Raw genomic sequence first — 22115 nt, forward strand, 5'->3', positions numbered from 1 at the left:
AAGACCATACTTAATGGGCTGACTGGGACTAGAGGAATCCCGGTGGCCATGGTCCCCAAACCTTCTGTTGGCACAGGACGGGAACCATCCCCTTAGACAATTCATCAGACATGAAAGGGACTGGACAGTGGGTGGGAGAGAGATGCTGATGAAGAGTGAGCTACTTGTATCAGGTGGACACTTGAGACTGTGTTGTCATCTCCTGTCTGGAGGGGGGATGGGAGGATAGAGAGAGTGGGAGCCTGGCAAAATTGTCACGAAAAGGAGAGACTAGAAGGGCTGACTAATTAGGGGGAGAGCAAGTGGGAGTACGGAGTAAGATGTATGTAAACTTATATGTGACAGACTTGATTTGTAAACGTTCACTTGAAGCTCAATAAAAGTTAATTAAAAAAAAAAAAAAAGCATGGCAGGCCAACTCCAGTGTAAATAAAGATTTTCCCAGGAAAACAGAAAATCTCTCACTCTGTGATGGAACGGCATTTCAAGGAGAGGAATCTCATTAATCAGTATCTGGTTGAAGTAATAATAGAGAGAAGAAGAGGATTTGAATAGGAGAAAACAAGGACAAAATGAAGCTGATTAAAATGACTTTCTGGCCTGAGAACTTGTTGACTGCTATCTCTATCAGCAAAAGAATTTATTATGCACCTATACATTCATTCCAGCATGTAAATCACTGCACAAAACCCTTGCCCTTCAAGAATTTACTATGCTGATACAGAAAGTCATGTAGAGATAAAGCTGCTTCCCCTTTGATCTGCTCTTACTGAGATTTCTCAAGTTAATCAGTCTCTCTTTGGGAGCCAGAGCTATCTTTTATTGACTCAATAACAATTAACTCTTTAACAATTAACCATAGCCTTTAACCACAAATATACCACAACTTAAACACCCTCATAATTAGGGCATAGATACATCACGCTCCAAGTGCTTGTTAATTAGGGAATTTTATCCTCGAAGCACTGAAGTTGGCAGGTCTCTAAAAGTTTGACAATTCGATAAATAACAGATATTCGAAAATGAAAAGAAAAAAAAAAAAATCAAACACCTATGCTTATCCAAAGACTTCACCGAGAGTAAAAAGACTACCTACAGACTGGAAGAAAGTTTATAGCTATGACATTTCTGATCAGCACCTGATTTCTAAAATCTACATGATAGTGCAAAAACTCATCTGCAAAAAGACAAACAACGCAATTAAAAAATGGGCAAAAGATATGAATAGACACTTCACTAAAGAAGACATTCAGGTAGCTAACAGATACATGAGGAAATGTTCACGATCATTAGCCATTAGAGAAATGCAAATCAAAACTACAATGAGATTTCATCTCACTCCAATGAGGCTGACATTAACCCAAAAGACACAAAATAATAAATGTTGGAGAGGCTGTGGAGAGATTGGAACACTTAAACACTGCTGGTGGGAATGTCAAATGGTACAACCACTTTGGAAATCGATTTGGCACTTCCTTAAAAAAGCCAGAAATAGAACTACCATACGATCCAGCAATCCCACTCCTTGGAATATATCCTAGCGAAATAAGAGCCTTTACACAAACAGGTATATGCACACCCGTGTTTACTACAGCACTGTTCACAATAGCAAAAAGATGGAAGCCATTAAGGTGCCCATCAACGGATGAATGGATAAATACATTATGGTATATTCACACAATGGAATGCTACACATCGATAAAGAACAGTGAGGAATCTGTGAAACATATCATAACATGGAGGAACCTGGAAGGCATTATGCTGAGTGAAATTAGTCAGTTGCAAAAGGACAAATATTGTGTAAGAACAGTATTATAAGAACTTGAGAAATGGTTTAAACAGAGAAGAAAACATTCTTTTGTGATTATACGAGGGGGGAGGGGGGAGGGGGGGAGGGGGCGGGAGAGGGGTATTCACTAATTAGACAGTAAATAAAAAGTACTCTAGGTGAGGGGAAAGACTGCACAACAATACAGGGAAGGTTAGCACAATTGGACTAAACCAAAAGCAAAGAAGTTTCCTGACTAAACTGAATGCTTTGAAGGCCAGTGCAGGAGAGACAGGGGTCTGGGGACCATGGTTTCAGGGGACATCTTAGTCAACTGGCATAATAAAATCGATTAAGAATACGTTCTGCATCCCACTTTGAAGAGTGGCGTCTAGGGTCTTAAACGCCAGCAAACAGCCATCTAAGATGGATCAATTGGTCTCAACCCACCTGGATCAAAGGAGAATGAAGAACACCAAGGACACAAGGCGATTAGGAGCACAAATGACAGAAAGGGCCACATGAACCAGAGATGACAAGTTCCTGAGACCAGAAGAACTAGATGGTGCCCGGCTACAACCGATGACTGCCCTGACAGGGAACACAACAGAGAACCCCTGAGGGAGGAGAGCAGTGGGATACAGACCCCAAATTCTCATAAGACCAGACTTAATTGTCTGACTGAGACTAGAAGAGCCCCAGCGGTCATGGCCCCCAGATCTTCTGTTGGCCCAGGACAAGAACCATTCCCAAAGCCAACTCTTCAGACATGGATTGGACTGGACAGTGGGTTGGAGAGGGATGCTGGTGAGGAGTGAGCTTATTGGGTCAGGTGGACACTTGAGACTATGCTGGCATCTCCTGCCTGGAGGGGAGATGAGAGGGTGGAGGGGGTTAGAAGCTCGTGAAATGGACACGAAAAGAGAGAGCAGAGGGAGAGAGCAAGCTGTCTCATTAAGGGGAGAGTAATTGGGAGTGTGTAGCAAGGTGTATATGGGTTTTTGTGTGAGAGACTGACTTGATTTGTAAACTTTCACTTAAAGGACAATAAAAATTATTAAAAAAAAAAAAAAAGTGGCTGGAGCATTATACTGACAGGGAACTGCCAGAAATTCAAGCCAGATTCAGAAGAGGATGTGGAAAGAGGCATATTATTGTTGATGTCATATTGATCATGGCTGAAAGCAGAGAACACCAGAAGGATGCTTACCTGCGTTTTACTGACTATGCAAAGGCATTCAACTGTGTGGATCATAACAAATTATGCATAACACTGCGAAGAATTGGATTCCAGAATACTCACTGTGCTCATGAGGAAACTGTACACAGATCAGGAGGCAGTTATTCAAACACAACAAGGGAATACTGAGTGGTTTAAAGTCAGGAAAGGTGTGTATCCTTTTACTATAGTTATTCAACCTGTATGCTGAACAAGTAATCCAAGGAGCTGGACTATATGAGGAAGAGCGGGGCACCAGGATTGCGGGAACACTCATTAATAACCTACCATATGCAGATGACACCACCTTGCTTTCTGAAAGTGAAGGGGGCTTGAAGCACTTACTAATGAAGGTCAGAGACCAAAGCCTTCACTACTGATTACACCTCAACATTAAGAAAACAAAAATTCTCACAACTGAACCAATCAGCAACATCATGATAAGCGAAGAAAAGATTCATGCTGCCAAAGACTTTATTTTCCTTGGATACACTATCAATGCCCATGGACTCAGATATCAAGAAATCAAAAGATGCATTTTATTGGTAAAATCTGCTACAAAAGACCTCTTTAAAGTGTTAAAAACCAAACATGTCACTTTAACGATAAGGCATAGCTGACTCAAGCCATGGTGTTTTCAAAAGCCTCATATGCATGCAAAAGCTGGGAAATGAATATGGAAAACCGAAGAAGAACTGATACTTCTGAATTATGATGCTGGCGAAGAGTACCGAATAAACCATGGACTGCCAAAAGAATGGAACAAATCTGTATTGCAAAAAGTATAGCCAGAATGCTTTTCAGACTCAAGGATGGCAAGACTGCATCTGAAACACACTTTGGACGTGTTATCAGGACAGATCAGTACCTGGAGAAGGACATCATGCTTGGTAAAGCAGTGGATAGCAGAAAAAGAGGACGATCTTCAAAGAGATGGCTTGACTCAGAAATAAGAACCTAAACAGGAAAAGACACATGCACACCCAAGTTCTTTGCAGCAGTATTCACAATAGCAAAAAGATGGAAACAACCTATGCGCTTATCAACAGATGGATAGATTAAGAACCCGTGGTGTGTACAAATAACGGAATACTACAAAATGATAAAGAATAATGATGAATCTGAGAAACATCTCACAACATGGATTGATTTGGAGGACATTATGCTGAATGAAGTAAGTCAACCATGAGAAGACAAATACTGTATGATACCACCATTATAAAGTAACAACAAAAGGTTTACACACAGGAAAAGAAAAAGAAAATTCTTTGATTGTTACCAGGGATTGCAACAGAGCATTCTTGTATAAGCGGAGGAAGGGAAAATTACCAAACAGATGGAAGACATGTACTAATACTGGTGAAGGGGAAGAATATGCATTATTGGAGAAGCACAACATGACCAATGCGAGAGATGACAATGAGAGGAATGCAAGGATAAAAGGCAACTACTTTGTCCTACTGAGTTGCTCTGAGTCAGAGTCAAATAGACGGTTACGTATTTGATTTCTGTTGACGGTAACTACCACAGCACAATCACAAAACAATAGTATTAAACTATAATTAATAAATGGCTATATAAAATAAAATAAATACCTATTGCCACTGAGTCAATTCCAACTCATAGCGACCCTATACGACAGAACAGAACTGACCCTTAATGTTTCCAAGGAGCGCCTGGTAGATTCGAACTGCTGACCTTTTGGTTAGCAGCTATAGCTCTTAACCACTACATCACTAGGGTTTCCAAATAGAAACAAATGGATATATAGGTAGATACATATGCCAAGAGGCATGCGAGGGTATAAAAGAGCACACTGACCAGCAGATACAGGTTTGGTGGTGGATTTTCCCACATGCATGACTGTAAGTTCTCTTCACATATTAACAGACAATAGAGCACACAAGGTCCACAGTCAGAGCAACTTCTTAGACACAGCCAAACATCTCACAAAATGAAGTTCCTAGGCTCAAAGGCAAAGGACTATAAACTCGGGCGACATCTATGTTAATCGGCACAACATATTTCATAAGGACAGTGTTCTGCATCCTACTTTGGTGAGTAACGTCTGGGGTCCTAAACCTTGTGAGTGGCCACCTAAGATGCAAGGACTGGTCTCTTCCTGTCCAGAGCAAAACAGAGTGAAGAAAACCAAAGACTCAAGAGGTCAATTAGTCCAAATGACTCATGGACCACATGAACCACAGCCTACGATCCCTCAGACCAGAAGAACGAGATGGTGCCCAGCCTGGCTATCACTACAGACTGCTCTGACTGGGATCACAGCAGAGTGTCCTGGATACAGCAGGAAAAAAATGTAAACCAAAAAATTTGAAATCACAAATAAGCCCAGACTTAATAGCCTGACAGACACCAGAGGAAACTCCAAGACTGTGGACCTACAAGACCCTTCCAGGCTGGAAATGAAGCCATTCCGGGAGACCACCCTTCAACCAAACAATAGGCAAGCCTATAAAACAAGCAATAACACATACTTCTCAGAACAATCAATTATGCAAGATCAAAAGAGCAATATTTGCCCAAAAGCAAACATAAGACAGGAAGGAGTAGAAAATCAGAACAAAATGTAAAGGGGAACCCAGGACAGAAATTGGGAAAGTTCTGACACATTGTAGCAAATGAACCACTGTATGTACACTCTATCAAATGTGAATCTAACTTGCTCAATAAACTTATGCCTAATGCACAATAAAAATTTTTAAAAAGACTACATAATCTCAGTCTTATCTGACAAACTCAAATAAGAAACATATATTATATTCTTTAAACGTGAATTCACCTAAGACAAAGAAAGGCTGAGTAAACTTCATATTAAAAGAAACTTTATAAACAAAATGAAATGTGTGATCCAGAGAAATTACTATAAATGGCATTACTGTAACAAATAACAAAACTGGAACATGCACAGCTTAACTAAAGAAAATGATGTCACTAAATAGTACACAAGAAAAATAAACCTGTTGGTAATTGGTATGGTATATACAGTAAAACCCGTGAAAACCAGAACGTGTGTAAGGCAGAAACCTGTCAGAGAAGGAAAACTAAAATATTTTCCACTAATCAAGAGTGACAGAAGAGTGGTAAGACTGTACCCTGTCTAAGGCAGAAAACTTGTGAGATCCAGAAAAATAAGGCAGTCCCATGAAGTTCTAGCTCTCACAGATTTTACTGTATAACTGCAAAACAGCAGTAACAACCAAAGCATACATATGCAGTTATATATGTAGGCATGTAAGTGCAGAGATATATACACATTTGCATATACAGATGTATGCACCTAGTGACTGTATGCACATTTATTCACATATATAATGAAGCACATTGGGGGCAGTTACGAACACCTTGGAAGACTGAATTTCTGCATTTGAAGATTAGCACCACAGTCTCATGGGGCAAGTCGGTCAATTGTCCTAATACAGCTCATCAAGTTATGTTCTACATCCTAGTTTGAGCTTCTAAGTTCTTTAGATGGAAACAGCTAGGTAATACTAGCAAAACATGCATCCTTGGCTTCTGACTGTTTTGGTTTTTCCCGGATTAGTAACTTAATTCATTCTGAGTGACACCATAGCATCATCATTTCCCATTTTTAAGGTATTGAAAAGTGTTTTTAATGCCTGGCTCAATTTAATCTTGTCCAGAGTCTTAAAAGCTTGCAAGCAGCCATGTAAAATAAAACTATCAGTCTCTACTCTTACATGGCAATAGAAAAAGAAGGAAACCAAAGACTCAAAGAAAAAAACCTCGTCTACAGGACAGTCTACAGAAACCATGGCCTCATCGACATTGAGAGCAGATGAACTAGTATTGCCCAGCTACCACTACTGTTCTGACCATGGACACAAGAGGTGGCCCTGTTGGAATGGGAGAAAAATGTGGAATAGAACCTCGAAATTCTTAAAAACGGACAAAACAGACTTACAGCACCAGTTGAGACTGGAGGACTTATCGAGACTACCACCCTGAGATACTCTTCAAACTTTGAACCAAAACTAACCTGCGGTCACGATTCAGCTAAATAACTAATGGGCTAAAAAATAATGAATACCACCCACAAGTACTGTGCTCCTTTAAAAAAAATTCACCTATATGAGATCAGTCATAAATTACTTTAAAACAAAGATGAGAAGGTAAGGGGGAAGGGAAGCTAGATTAATCGAAATGGAACAATGGAAATAATGAGGATGCTCATGCATTGTAAGGGATGGAACCAATGTCACTGAACAACTTGAGAAGAAATTGCTGAATGAGAGCCGGAACTGCTTTTGTCAAGGTTTAACCAAAAACACAATACGGTATTATACAGATTAAAAAACAAAAAGTATTAATTTTAGTATGTTATCAACATTAAATTCCTGAACCAGTTATGAAAGAAAATATATTCTTAGAAAGCGCATACTGAAGTATTACGTGATCAAGGGGCAAAATGCAAGCAACCTACTCTCAAACAGATCAGAAATAAAAAAGATATACCAAATCAAACCAACTGTCATCGAGCTGACTCTTACAGCGAGTCCACGTGTTTGAGAGTACAACACTGCTCCACAGGGTGTTCAATGGCTGATTTTTCAAAGCACTTCATCAGGTCTTTCTTCCTAGGTGCCTCAGGTGGACTCAGCCCCTCAATGTTCCAGCCAGCAGTTGAGGACCTAAACATTTGTGCCACTCAGAGACATTCACCCCCAACAAGCAACGATTTACGTATATTTAAGAAGTCAAAGACATCTGAAGTTTTTATTAAAGCAGAATTGTTTGATTTTATAAGGAATAGACCTGAGATGAAGGGAAGGAAGTTTCTGTGTTTACACACTGAGTACAGCCTTAACAACGAGGGTTGGAACAAACTATGGTACACATTCACAAGGGAGTATTAGACAACACTAAAGAACAATGATCAATCTGTGCAGCATCTCACAACATGCATGAATCTGAGTGAAATAAGTCAACCACAAAAAGGCAAATATTACATGAGACTACTTCTGTAAAAACTCATGAAAAAGCTTACACTGAAAAAGAAACAATCTTTGATGGCTACGAGGGAGGGGAAAACACTACATAGACAATAGATAAGTATTAACTTTGATGAAGGTTAAGACAGTACACAATAATGGGGAAACCATCACCACCTGTACAAGGTAGGATCATGGTAGCTCCATGGACACATCCAAACCCCCTGAGGGACTGAATTGCTGGCTGGAGGGCTGTGGGAATCACGGTCTCAGGGAACATCTCGCTCAAGTGGTATAATATAGTTAATACAGAAAATGTCCTAAATTTTACTTAGGTGAGTAGCATCTGGGGTCTTAAAAGCCTGTGAGCAGCCATCTAGGATACTCCATTGGTCTCAACCCTTTAGGAGCAAGGAAGAATGAAGAAAACTAAAAATACAAGGGAAAGATTAGTCCAAAGGACTCATGGACCACATCTACCATGGCCTCCACCAGACTGGGTCCAGTACAACGAGATGATACCCAGCTACCACCACTGACTGCTTTGACAGGGATCACAATAGGGGGTCACAGACAGAGCTGGAGAAAAATGTGGAACAAAATTCCAACTCAAAAAGATAAACCAGATTTGGTGGCCTGACAGAGACTGGAGAAACTCTGACAGTATGGCCCCAGACACCCTTTCAGCTCATTAATGAAGTCACTTCTGAGGTTCACCCTTCAGCCAAAGATTGAACAGGCCCATTCAACAAAACAAGACTAAGGGGATGTGCCAGCCCAGTGGCAAGGACTAGGAGGCAAGAAGGAACAGGAAAACTGTCAATAGGGAACCCAAGCCTGAGAAGGGAGAATGCTGATATGTCGCAGGGTTGTTAACCAATGTCATAAAACAATGTGTACTGACTGTTTAATGAGAAACTGGTTTTTCCTGTAAACCTCCATGTAAAGTACAATAAATAAATACATAGCCAAGAATTAAAGCTACAAGAACTCCTGGATTCAAGAAAAAGTATTTGTATCTATACACCATCAAGAATTAAGTCCCCAAGGAGAATGAAGAACACCAAGGACATGAGGAAATTATAAGCCCAAGAGACAGAAAAGTCCCCATAAACCAGAGAGTACACTAGCCTGAGACCAGAAGAACTACATGGTACCTGGCTACAACCAATGACTGCCCTGATAAGGAACACAACAGAGAACCCCTGAGGGAACAGGACAGCAGTGGGATGCAGACCCCAAGTTCTCGTGAAAAGGCCAGACTTAATGGTCTGACTGAGACTAGAAGGACCCTGGTGGTCATGGCCCCCAGACCTTCTGCTGGCCCAGGGCAGGAACCATTCCCAAAGCCAACTTCTTCAGACAGGGACTGGACTGGACAATGGGTTGGAGAGGGATGCTGGTGAGTAGTGAGCTTCTTGGATCAGGTGGACACTTGAGACTATGTTAGCATCTCCTGCCTGGAGGGGAGATGAGAGGGTAGAGGGGGTTAGAAGCTGGTGAAATGGACACGAAAAGAGAGTGGAGGGAGAGAGCGGGCTGTCTCATTAGGGGGAGACCAATCGGGAGTATGTAGCAAGGCATATATAAGTTTTTGTATGAGAGACTGACTTGATTTGTAAACTTTCACTTAAAGCACAATAAAAATTAAAAAAAAAAAAATAGAGAAGAATTAAGTCCCACAAGAAAAAAATTCTTTTTTTTTTTTTTTTTAAATTAGATACTGGCTATGCTAACTTACCGCCAGTGTTTCTCAACTCTTCGGCTAAGGGCAATTTTTTCTCCTACTTCTGTGCACACAGGATTAGTCAAAACGATTTTGCCCAGATCAGCCTTCACTGCACTAACTCTTCCTCCTGTTGACAGGGATCCTATGTTCACCATAAGCACTTCATTCTTAGATAGCTTCTGCACCTATGGAAATAAATTAGGAAAAAACCACAAATCTCTAAACAAAGAAAATGCATTTTAATAATTAAGTGCGAATTTGCAAATTTCTGTAGGATATTTCATTATTTTGGGATTTGAATTACTGTGAAACCTGTGAAAGCTGGAACTTGCAAAAGGCAGAAACCTGTCAGTGAAGGCCAGTTCAAATGTCTTCCACAAAAATGAATGACAGAAAAGTGGTAAGACTACATCCTGTCAAAGGGGGAAAACTTGTGAGATGCAGAGAAACAACGCAGTCCCACTGAGTTCATCTCAAAGATTCACTGCATACATAGTTTATATGCGGAAAACAGCTCATTTGGCAATCAATACAGTTATATAAGGCCCACCTCTAAAATAAGCTAGTAAATATAGAAGAGACCAATGGAAGAAAACTTTAAAATTCTCATGTTGCTGTGTGGAAGAAAGAAGTCACAAACTTTCGTGGAGCGTGCAGCTGGACAAGAGTAATAAAACAGTTAACTGGGTTCTCAAAGTTTAATTCCACTTATGTAACCTAAGGTACGTACTGAAATGTTCTGAGCTTTTATAAAATTGAGAAACACCTACCACATAAGTGAATTATTAGATATCAGTCCTATAAGGAGCACTGGTGGTGCACAAGTTAAGCGCTCAGCTGCTAACTGAAAGGTTGGTGGTTTGACCCCACCTGCTGCTCTGCAGGAGAAAAATATAGCAATCTGCTTCTGTAAAGATTACTGCCTTGAAAACCCTTTGGGGCAGATCTACTCCATTATACATGGTTTCTATGAGTTGAATCAACTCAATGGCAATGGGTTAGTCTATTACTGCTTTTGCCTTCATTTATAGCCTAGTGCCCAAATTCAGATCAGTATTTTTAAGGGCTTCATGTGTTACTGAAAGTTGGAAAGTAAGAAAAATAAGCCTTATTTAAAAAACATGACAAATCTAAGTTTCATTAGCCCAGTGTCAAAACAGGCAATATAGAACTCTATATTGCTCTTCTGTTTTTCTCTCCAGAAGCTTAATATCTTGGATATCCTTTAATGTCAAAATACACACAACCTCCCTCATTCTCTGTAAAATGATATATTTTCCTAGTGTTATTAAAAAATGAAAAAGCAATAAACAAAAACAAAATCTCTGCAGTGAAATTATTGGGGCTAAGTGCTTGCACTTTCGAAATTCTGGTAACAATCAAATTGATTAAAAAAATTATGCTATGAATTTACACTTTCTCATTTTGAATGCTTTTTTCCTTATATCCTCGCTAAGAGCTGACAATTTTTATTTTTTAAGTCACAAGGCACGTTAGGAATAGTAATACATGACAAGTATTTCCCTTGCTTTGTTTTTTAACTTTTGACTAGCTTTGTTTATTGGGTCATTGATATATAGGAATTTTTATTCACTTTTTCTTTTTTGTTTTTCTTAACTGTAGAAGAATGAAACTCAAAATGGACAGTAACATCACTACTTGTCTCTTTTTTTAAATAGGCATTATGAAAAGCATTTACCTTTGCTGCTTTTTTGTCGCCTTCAGTGCGCACACCTAGAAGCCGTCTGAGTAGGAAATAGGAAATTTCCAATTCTGTGAAGATTTCAGGTAAAGCTCCAACTGCACCAAGTACCTGCCCCACCATTCTGTCAGCCCGGCACAAAGTGGGGTCAATTTTTGTTCCAACTCCTAATACAAAATAAAATGTCTATGTTCCAACTTTTCATTTCTTAAAATGCTTGCAAAAACGAAACTTTATTAAATCATTATAGCCTATATCTATATGTTTAAACAAGTTATATTCTGCTTATGCTCATGTAATAGCAACATAGTTCATGTTTTATCTAAAGAGACAAGAAAATGAGAAACTTGCTGGAAATTTCAGTAAAGATTTTCTTGATTTAAATTATCCGTAAGGGGTGGATGTAATCAATTTTCTTATTACCAAAACAAACAAAAATCAATCGTAATTACATAGAGTAAACTGTTAGTTGCGAGGATTAAAAAAAGAGAGAGAGAAATGAGACATATAGCTAAAAAAGAACATCAGTGAAAACGATGAAGTAAGGGCCTCCAAAACTTCTCACATATGCAAAAGAAACAAGAAAGCTGGCTAAATTTGTTAGAATCCATTTTCCTTTTCCAAAAATCTGGAAATTAACCAAAGGTTTGCAGCAATCAAAAGAATGAATCTCAGTAAAAATAGTGAACTTTGCAGCATTTTAACTTGCCCCATTGCCTTTCCCCGTTCCACAGCTCTGTGTTAGCAGAGAAACCAACCAACCTACACATTTGTGGTAAAAATCAGCAGACTGGCAGTCACTGAAGGGAAGAGAATGGTAATGGCGCTTCTTAAATCCTCAATTCCATTGTCCGTATGCCTAGTGAAAAGACCTTTTGAAAAGCAAGAAAGTTTGCCAAAAATATCAGAGGCAATTTTTCTTTAACATCTGTGGGTAACATCTGGGGCACAACAACAGACTATATACCAAAACTGCTGCCGCTCAGTAAAGTCTGATTCATAGCAACCCTACAGGACAGAGAAGACCTGCCCCATAGTGTTTCCAAGGAGCACCTGGTGGATCTGAAATTCCGACCTTTTGGTTAGCAGCTGTAGCTTGCCGTACCTCTTCAACACTATACCACCATAGCTCCATCTGTAGATAATAGCTGAGGCAAAACAACAGACTATACAACGAGCTTAAAGGCAGACTCCGCTTTGAGGATGCAGCTCTTCCCCAGTGGTATTCTGAATGCCTTTCAACCTGAGAGGGTCATCTTCTGGCACTATATCAGATAATGTTCCACTGCTAATTTGTAAGGTTTTCACTGGCTAATTCTTTTCACAAGTAGATCGCCAGGTCCTTCTTCCTAGTCTGTCTTAGTCTAGAAGCTCAGCTGAAACCTGTCCTCCATGGGTGACCCTGCTGGTGTCTGAATATTGGTGGCAGAGCTCCTAGCATCACAGCAACACACAAGCCCTCACACTACAACAAACTGACAGATGCGTGGAGATCTATCACTTTGGAAGGGTGGAAGGCACTCAAAAGATGACTGGGGAAGAGCTGCCCCTCAAAGCAGAGCCAACCTTAATGTGGAAGGAGTCAAGCTTTCAGGACCTTCACTTGCTGATGTGGCACTACCAAAAATAAGAACAAACAGCTGCAAATATCTATTAATAACAGCAACATGGAATGTACAAAGTATGAATCTAAGGAAATTGGAAATGGTCAAAAAATGAAACGGAACGCATCAACATTGATATCCTAGGCATTAGTGAGCTGAAACGGACTGGTATTGGCCGCTGTGAATAGGACAATGATATGGTCTGCTATGCCAGGAATAACAACTTAAAGATGAATGCTGTTGCTTTCTTTGCAAAAAAGAACATTTCAGTATCTATCCTGGAGTACAACGCTGTCAGTGACAGCATACTATCAATTCACCTACAAGGAAGACCAGTTAATACAACTATTATTCAAATTTATGTACCAAACACTAAGGCCAAAGATGAAGAAATTAAAGATTTTTACCAGCTTCTGCAATATGAAGTTGATCGAACATGCAATAAGGATGTACTGATAATTACTGGTAATTGCAATGCAAAAGTTGGAAATAAAGAAGAATCAGTAGTTGGAAAATACAGACTTGGTGATAAAAATGATGCCGGAGATGGCATGATTAAATTTCGCAAGATCAACAATTTCTTCATTGCAAATACCTTCTTTCACCAACATAAACAGCGACTATGAGTCGGAGAAGACTGAAGTTGTAAAGGATTTCGTTTCACTTGGATCTGCAATCAATAGTCATGGGAGCAGTCATCAAGATCCCAAAAGACACGCTGCATTAAGCAAATCTGCCGCAAAAGACCTCCTTAAAGTGTTGAAAAGCAAAGAGGTCACCTGAGGACTAAGATGAACTTGACCCAAGTCATAGTGTTTTCAACTGCCTCATACGCGTGGACAACTGCCTCATAAGCTGGACAATGACTAAGGAAGACCAAAGAATTAATGCTTTTAAATTATGGTGTTGGTGAACACTGTTGACTATACACCGTGGACTGTCAAAAGAACGAACAAATCTGTCCTGGAAGAAGTACAACCAGAAAGCTCCTTAGAAACAAGGATGGTGAGCTTACGTCTCACATTCTTTGGATGCATTATCAGGAGGGGTCAGTTCCTGGTAAAGGACATCATGCTAAGTAAAGTAGAGGGTCATAGGAAAAGAGGAAGAACGTCAAAGAAATGGATTCACACAGTGGCTGCAACGATGGGCTTAAGCACAGCAACAACTGTGAGGATGGTGCAGGGCCATGCAGTGTTTCATTCTGTTGTGCATAGGGTCGCTGTGAGTCAGAACCAAGTGGATGGCACCTAGCAACAACAATACAAAAAGGTTAAAAGGAAAAGCTTTAGAACATCCCTAGGGGTCTCTGAAAAGCTCTAACATCAGAAAAGACTGAGAAACTCTAAGGTCTCACTTCTGGCCGACCTGGAGTGTCTGTGCAAACATGAAATAAATGCTAAGGCAAAGTTGTCAACTTCCTGGTGAGTGTTAAAGGCATGCCCCAAAACACACGCAGAGCCCCTTGGCAAAGACTGGGAGATTTACTTGTTGTAGGTGTTTAAGGAAATCTATGTTTGATCACTAGCTAACCATTAAGCTAACAACTGATTTCAGCAGCCACAAAGAACAAAGAATACCCACCTTAAAGAATTAGGTCAGAAATGGTTAAGTGCTTGACTACTAGTCAAAAAGTTGGTGGTTTGAACCCATATAGAGAAACCTCAGAAGACAGGCCTAGTTATTTGCTTACGAAAGGTCACAGCTTTGAAAACCCTATGAAGCACACTTCTACTTCGCACTCCTGGAGAAATCATAAGTTGGAATCAACTTCACGGCGACAAACAACAAAAAAGTCACTAAAGAAACAAACCACAACTACCACAGCAAGCTGCAACAACAAACCCTCTGAAAGCAGAAGAATCCAATTTCCAGAGTTGCCACGTTATAAATTTAAGATATACAGGTGTGAAAACAGAGAACCAAAGGACAAATTCTTCCTTCACCTAATATTTTCTTCTCTAATACAAAGGTGAAAGGTAGTAGAAACTCTTAAAACTATAAACTCTCACAAAACCTTTTAATTCCCTGGGACTAGAAACAAAGTTATTTCAGCAAGTTGTACAAAACAGAAACTACGTTCTCTTTTATTCTCACCACCAGTATAAATAAGATCTGACACAATCCAGATGCTACCTGTGGACAACTTTCCATTTATAAGAAAGCACACTAAACGTAACGATTTCTAGTGCAAAAACTGGGTAGGTAAAATATGTGTTCTATATATACATATATGTATATCTAGTGATTAAGAGTAAATGCTAAATCATAAAAGTCTGTTACTGCTGAAGCTATACCATATATAAAACCAAAACATCTATATGTATTTCATGCATCTTTAAAGCATAAAAATAATTTTCTGCAAAAAATACCTAAAATCAGTAACATAGCCACATCAACATCTCTCCATCCCACCCTTCCATGTTGTTGCTGTTGTTAGTTGCTCTTGAGTTTATTCGGACTTATGGAGGCCCCATGTGCCTCATAGATTAAAATATCTACTTATGGACATATCCTCTTGGGTAATCCATTTCATACGAAAATACTATGAACAATCACAAATAAAAGTTTACAGATGAAAGTAAAATCCTTACCAATAAGACCCCCTGGAGCAGCATACTGAAGATCATTGTGCTCTGCAAAAAGTGATACAATTTTGGAAAATATTGGTTTACACATGAGTTTTCCTTCACCATCTTTGGAAACAATACCAGGTCTGACTTCTATCTCCTGGCCCACCTGAAATATACAAATAAGTAATTAAAATATTTGGGTCAATACAATTAACCATTTGCAGGCAAAAAGTCCAGAGAGTTTTAAACTAAAAAGGCAAGACTTCCTCTATTTGTAAAAATTATTTCACACATCATTAAAAAAAAAAAAAAACTAAAAATGTGAGAAATTTTTTATGAAGTCACAACCAACAAATTATAAATAACTATTTACAAAACATTATATTTCCACAAAAACCTATGATTCAGCTAAAACACACTTTTAAAAGATATGGTAGTAAATAAAAAATATATTTTTAAAATACTTCAAGTTTTAGATTTGCTTTACCGATTAAAAAAAATTTTTTTTTCTGGCTAAGAAGATGACAAAAGATTAAAGACCAGTTTACCTTTAATACTCCTTTTAGAATACTACCACCAGCTACACCTCCCTTAAGATCATCAACCTCACAACCAGGCTTGTTGACATCAAAGGACCTAATAACTAGAAGGCAAGGAAAGAAGGTAGAAAAAAAGAGGTTAAGGGAAAACAGAGACGGAAAATTACATCTTTTAAAACCATTGTGATATCTGAATTAGAAGAAACAGTTTTTAAAGTTAACTTTTGAAAATGTGTAGCCACTTAAAATTATACCATACAGGTGGCTTTGTGACAAAATAAAATATTATTATTAAAACCAGTACTGCAGTCTTATAGTGGAAAAAATGATCTGATCAAAAGGTGGCACACCACGGTACATTCACACTATGCAGTACCACGCAACCATTATAAAAGAATCTAAGAGTTAAATAATGATTTGGAAGGATGATGCTGAAAAATGTTAAAAGAAAAAAAAAAAAAGTGGTTATAAAATTAAGCTCCAGAGTGCAACCCTATCTCCATTAAAAAAAAAAAAAGGAAAATAACACATACAAACACACACACCTACACTCATATGATTACATTAACAGAGACAGAAATGAGGCAATACACAGAAATTTACTTCAAGGTTGTGGGAAGTAAAAACAAAAATTTATACACATCTCTGTATGCCCTGTAACACATACTCAGTTTTAAATGTCCAAAACAATTCTAGGAATACAGTCTGCATGTCAGTACAAAGAGCAGTAATCCTCAACAAAGAAGGTACATCCCAATAACCCAAGAGATTTCCCATAAACACAGAAGGCCTGGATGAAAAGGGACTCAAGTATCAGTTCTGAAAAGGCTCCTACATCCCTATGGAACCACAAGCTTAAATGATTAAATTATAGCAGTATCGGAACTGCTAACACAAGCCAAGGTAAAATGAACATAAAAATCTCCGTTAATGCTACAATGAAATCATTTGTGCCGAAGCTGTAGTACTACTTTCCTGACTAAAACATTACATTTCCATAGAAAACATTGTGTTACTCTAATCTTGACCACAGAACACACCATATACTCAGCACAAAAAGGGTTATGATTCCTATTATATTAAGAATTTTCTCCCTCACCTAATAACACAATCTAGCATTGCCAATACACTCTTAGAATTAATCAATATATACACTTTAATTTCACTCCACTGCGTTCACAAATGCAATGTTTCCCCAGCTCCCTGTAACTCTCCTGCTTTGGGTGTATCCAAGTCCACACAGCCTCACTTGTCACCAGCAGTCTGTATTAAGGATGCCTGCGCATTCATGTCTGGGCCTTTCCGTGAGACAGCACACTCCTGGGTGTGGGAGCCACCTTCCTTGTCACTCTTCTTAAGAGATTTTTGAACACAAAAACTCTTGCCTAGTGGTGATTATTGCAACACAAGGTGAATATAATTGTTACATTTAAAAATGGTTAAAAAGGCATTTTTTTGATGTATTTTTCCACAATACATTTTTTAAGAAAGGAAAAAAAAAATTGCCATTTGCTATAAACTACAAAAATGAAAGATGTCAGTTCTGATGTCAGTCAATAAGCTGGGATGGTTTCTTCCTGACATTTCCAGAAGCTCCAGAATAAGACGGGGCAATTAACTAGGAAAGCCTCCGGTGAACAACAGGAATAGATTATTTCCACAAACAGAACAAACCAACATCAGGGAGGGGTTCAGCATGGATCTGGGGTGTTGTTCATGGATGGTGCTAAAGTCTTCCTCATTTGCAGGCTCGGCTCTTAATGTAGTCTGGTGCAAACCACTGACAAGGTGAGTGCTGGCTGGATAGACACACTAAATCTGGGTCCAATTTATGTCCATGCTACAGGCCATGTGATCTCATACAACAAGAAACCCTGACCAGCTCCCCGGAGTTTTCATGAGAACCTTGACATGAGGGAGACTGAAGGCAGAACAATGTTTCACGAAATTTCACAACCTCCCTGTAACTGCACTTCTCACACAACACAAGGGCAGCTGCTCACTGTTTTGCTCCCCCTGCTTGGGCCCATAAAGTAGAGGGAGAAATATGACAAAGGTATTCCTGTCATTTTCTGCCAAAAGCATTTCAGGAAAGCCAGGCACACACCACAGCCCCTCATCTCTAAGCTTCTACTCTTCAGCTATGCTCTCCTCAGGGGAAGGACTGAGAACCAGCACACTGTTGGCTTTGTTTATTTCTTACTCTTCCCTGGATCCAGTTCTTACTGAGGATGGCCACAAGGGTGGCAGACTTTTACTCTCTTATCTTTATTAAAGTGTTTTTTAAAGCCGCTGGAACATTTTCCTATCTGTACTCTGACCTGTGACTAAATAGTCAGAAGCCACAGCACTCAGCATGGCGAGTTTCTGCTGTGTCACAGAAAGAATGAGACATGGAGCTACTCCTGCCAACTCTAAAACCATCCTCTGACTCAGCATTAAATTTAGTTATCAGCACCTGCTGTATGGCAGGTGCTCAGAATGCACACACTGAATGAATGAATGCCGAGATGAGAAGGGGAAGGGTGTCCAAAGCTGAGGACACACAAATTTCAATGAACCTTCCCTGGACAGCCTAGAGGATAAGAGCAAACAGTCTTTTTTTAGACCTTTATACATACCCTTTCTACCACCCATCCCTCAATTTGTCATACTGTGGTAGCTTGCATTTTGCTATGATGATAGAAGCTATGCTACCATCCAAAAAAAAAAAAAAAAGTTTCCCTTGTATTTCATATACCTACTCCCTTTCTTAAAATTCAAAAAAATTTACAGTGATTGTAATTTACTAACACCTCTGCACAATATAAAAAAGATCAAACTTAAAGGTCAAGAGGTTAGATCCTCACCAATAAGTCGGGGTTCTGAAGTAAAGTCTCTTGGAGGTACTGGAATTTTCTTAACTATGTACTCACAGACAACTTCAATATTGTACTTCAGTTGAGCAGATATTGGAATAATAGGAGCTCCCTCTGCTACTGTACCTACATGACAAAATTCAGAAAAATAATATCCTTCATTTTTACAGAAATCACTTCACATGCCTATTTTACAGCTGTAAAAATTAGTAAAAAAAAAAATGCCCAAACATTCTGACAAAAATGTTAACAAGTGGGAAGTGGTTATTCTGTCTAGAAAGACAGCAATATTCTAAGTTTGTTCTCTCTTTTGAAAATGAATACTAGCCCCTTTAAAAGAAAAGAAAAAGAAAAATGCTTACAAAATACTAGCATTACTAACAGACTTTGCTAATCAAAAAGATTTCCAAGACCACATAATTTACCCCCCAATAAATACCAAAATAAAATTACAGACCTTTAATTAAATGTCAAACATAATGAGATTTTATAGGCAGAACCTTTTTTTTTAATATAAACAGCTTCTAAAGTCAATCTTTGCAACAAGAAATAAGGACAAGAAATCAAAAGCCAAAAATGAAACATGTCATGTCTTCCCCAAAACGAAAAATATTCTGCTGCTAAAAAAAGGGATACTATAAAGATTAAATCCTAGTCATTCCAGTTCTGGAAGTAAGTACTTAATGAGAATAAATGAGGGCAAAATAAAAACCAACCAACCAACAAGAAAAGTGCTTTCATTCATTTCACTGGGAAAGATTTTTAAAACAAATTTAATGGAGTTTTCCAAGCATAACTTCATTGCTAGCCGAAATGTTTTTGAGCACGTCAAATTCAAAGCTAATCTTATTACTTATATTAAGTAACTAAAAGCAAAAGAGGTGTTAAGTGGCATGTAGAGAAACAGAGCTTATGACTCACATGTACAGTTTAAAAAAACTGTTGTTTTTGGTGAAGGTTTACACAGCAGTTGAGGTTCCCTTCAACAATTTCCACACAAGTTGTTCAGTGACATCAGTTACACAGCACACTCTGTTTTAAATAATCTACTAAAATAATCTATAAAAATACCTAGATTAAACACTCCTCAAAACCAACTCAAATTTATCAGACAGTATGATTTCTCACCTTGTACAAATGCCAGAATCTGTTCATACTGTTCTTTAGCCTGACTTTCTTTCACCAGATCAATTTTATTTTGTAGAATTAAAATATGTTTCAGTTTCATGATTTCTATAGCAGCCAGGTGTTCAGAAGTCTGAGGTTGAGGACAAGATTCATTACCAGCTATATTAATGAAGAAAAATTAAAAAAATAAAAAATAAAATGAGTAATAAGAACTAGACAGCACCTAACAGAGATGTTTGGATGTCCCAGCCCTATTCGAGGCAAAAAATTACACATAGTTACCAAGGTGCAAACACCTCTGTTTAAACTCTACCCCTGATTTCCCTGGTAACTCCAGGCCTTTGGACACCCTTTCCTGTTCCTAAGCACAATGCTTGGAATGAGTAAATTTGTCTTTCCAGGGTCTACTCTCAACTTCTGCTTAGGCTCTAATCTTGTCTCTGGGATATTCTGGCTCATGCTGGGTCCTGAGAGCCAGGTTAGTTAAGACAGGAAGTTACTTAATGCAGTCTATGAATTAAAACTATACAAAGCTACTGAAATAGAGAAAGAAATTTCCTCCCCTTAAGTGGTCTTAACTGTTAACTTCTGCCAAACAGAACACTGCGAAGTGACAGAACCTCACTTACCAAATTAGGTTACAAAGGCTCCGGTTTCCATCTTAGGGATCTCTCAAACCACTAGCTGCCATAGCAACAACCGTGAGAGGGCCTCATGAAGAGGAACAAAGGCTTATACTGGAAACAGATTCTGTAGCCTCAGATTAACTTGGGATGATTACAGCCACTGCAAACACTTTAATGCAACCTCACAAGAGACCTCTGGCCAGGGGAACCCAAGCTCCTAACCCACAGAGCTCAAAATACTAAATGTTTGTTTTAAGTCACTATATTTTTGGGGTAACATGTTGCACAGCAATAGGTAACAAATACAACTATTCATTAACAAAAGGGGAGAACACCCTCTGGAAAGATAACCTATGATATATTACTAAAAAATTGTTTTGTTCAGCATTACAAAGATCATCTTCCTTAATTGGCAATGTTCAGCTGAAAAATTACAGCCTCCAATATCATCACGGCAGCCCGTATAGGGAAGAAAACACAATTATGGCATTGAATACCTCCGCAAAGGTCTAGACCTCAATACTTCAAATGAATGCGATTTGTATCTAAATTAAACCCTTCTATGTAGATGTTGCAGTGGACAGGTCAGAAACATTAAAAACGTAAAAGTACACACATACACTTACATACATAATATTTGAATTGAAACTATACATTACTTTATATGATTTAACACTGTTAATTTTTTCTTTTTTTTTGCACGATACCGTAAAAAATCTTGTAAGACATCAGTCCAGGTCCATCTTGTTTAATATTTTGTGAAAACTGGCAGAGGAATGCTTTCCTGAATGATATCTTAGTTTCCATTTATGTCACTCTTAGGAGGTAATGATACGGCTCTTAAATGCTCTAGTTCCCCTTTAAATATTCCACCTTGGACTAGCTCCACACTAGATTTATCCAAACCAATTCAGACATTATTACCTATCAACAGAAGGGCCGCATCCATCACTGCTGCACCATTCAGCATAGTAGCCATCAAAATATCATGGCCAGGACAGTCAACAAATGAAACATGCCTAAATATTGAGAAGTAATAATCAACTTTAATATCTATCAAAATGTAAACATGCAAATCATAGATTTTCTAATGTTAAGTCACATAGAAAACAATTCATATTGCTGCAGAGTAAAGTGGCTACAAAACTTGGCGCTTCCAGAACCTGGAAGAGAAATTATTAAAATAAAATAGGTGTTGATCACTGTAAAGTAGAAGAAACTATGTTTATATATAACTTACTCAAAGACAAGGCTCTAAAAAGCCTTGAAAACCATTACACGTCAATATTGCAGTGGATAACCGGGAGACATTCAAGACACACAAATACAGACTTTGACATATGTGATTCACACTAAAAAAAAAAAATCACCTCGTATGATTTAATAGTTAATTTTTAAA

General features: G+C 38.5%; 1 protein-coding gene across 1 annotated transcript in view; it reads right to left on the bottom strand.

Moving 5' to 3' along the window:
• Nucleotides 1-22115, bottom strand: part of LOC126069864 (eukaryotic translation initiation factor 2 subunit 3, Y-linked) — a 64881-nt gene that overhangs the window by 36941 nt on the left and 5825 nt on the right. The window contains exons 5-11 of the mRNA XM_049873498.1: nt 21641-21735; nt 20091-20249; nt 18954-19088; nt 16114-16208; nt 15587-15731; nt 11386-11555; nt 9699-9871 (exon numbers count right to left, since the gene is read on the bottom strand). Of these exons, the coding sequence (XP_049729455.1) occupies nt 9699-9871; nt 11386-11555; nt 15587-15731; nt 16114-16208; nt 18954-19088; nt 20091-20249; nt 21641-21735 (972 nt within the window). The remainder of the gene's footprint in view (nt 1-9698; nt 9872-11385; nt 11556-15586; nt 15732-16113; nt 16209-18953; nt 19089-20090; nt 20250-21640; nt 21736-22115) is intronic.

This window comes from Elephas maximus, chromosome Y (genome assembly GCF_024166365.1).
Source record: "Elephas maximus indicus isolate mEleMax1 chromosome Y, mEleMax1 primary haplotype, whole genome shotgun sequence".
Classification (NCBI taxonomy): Eukaryota; Metazoa; Chordata; class Mammalia; order Proboscidea; family Elephantidae; genus Elephas; species Elephas maximus.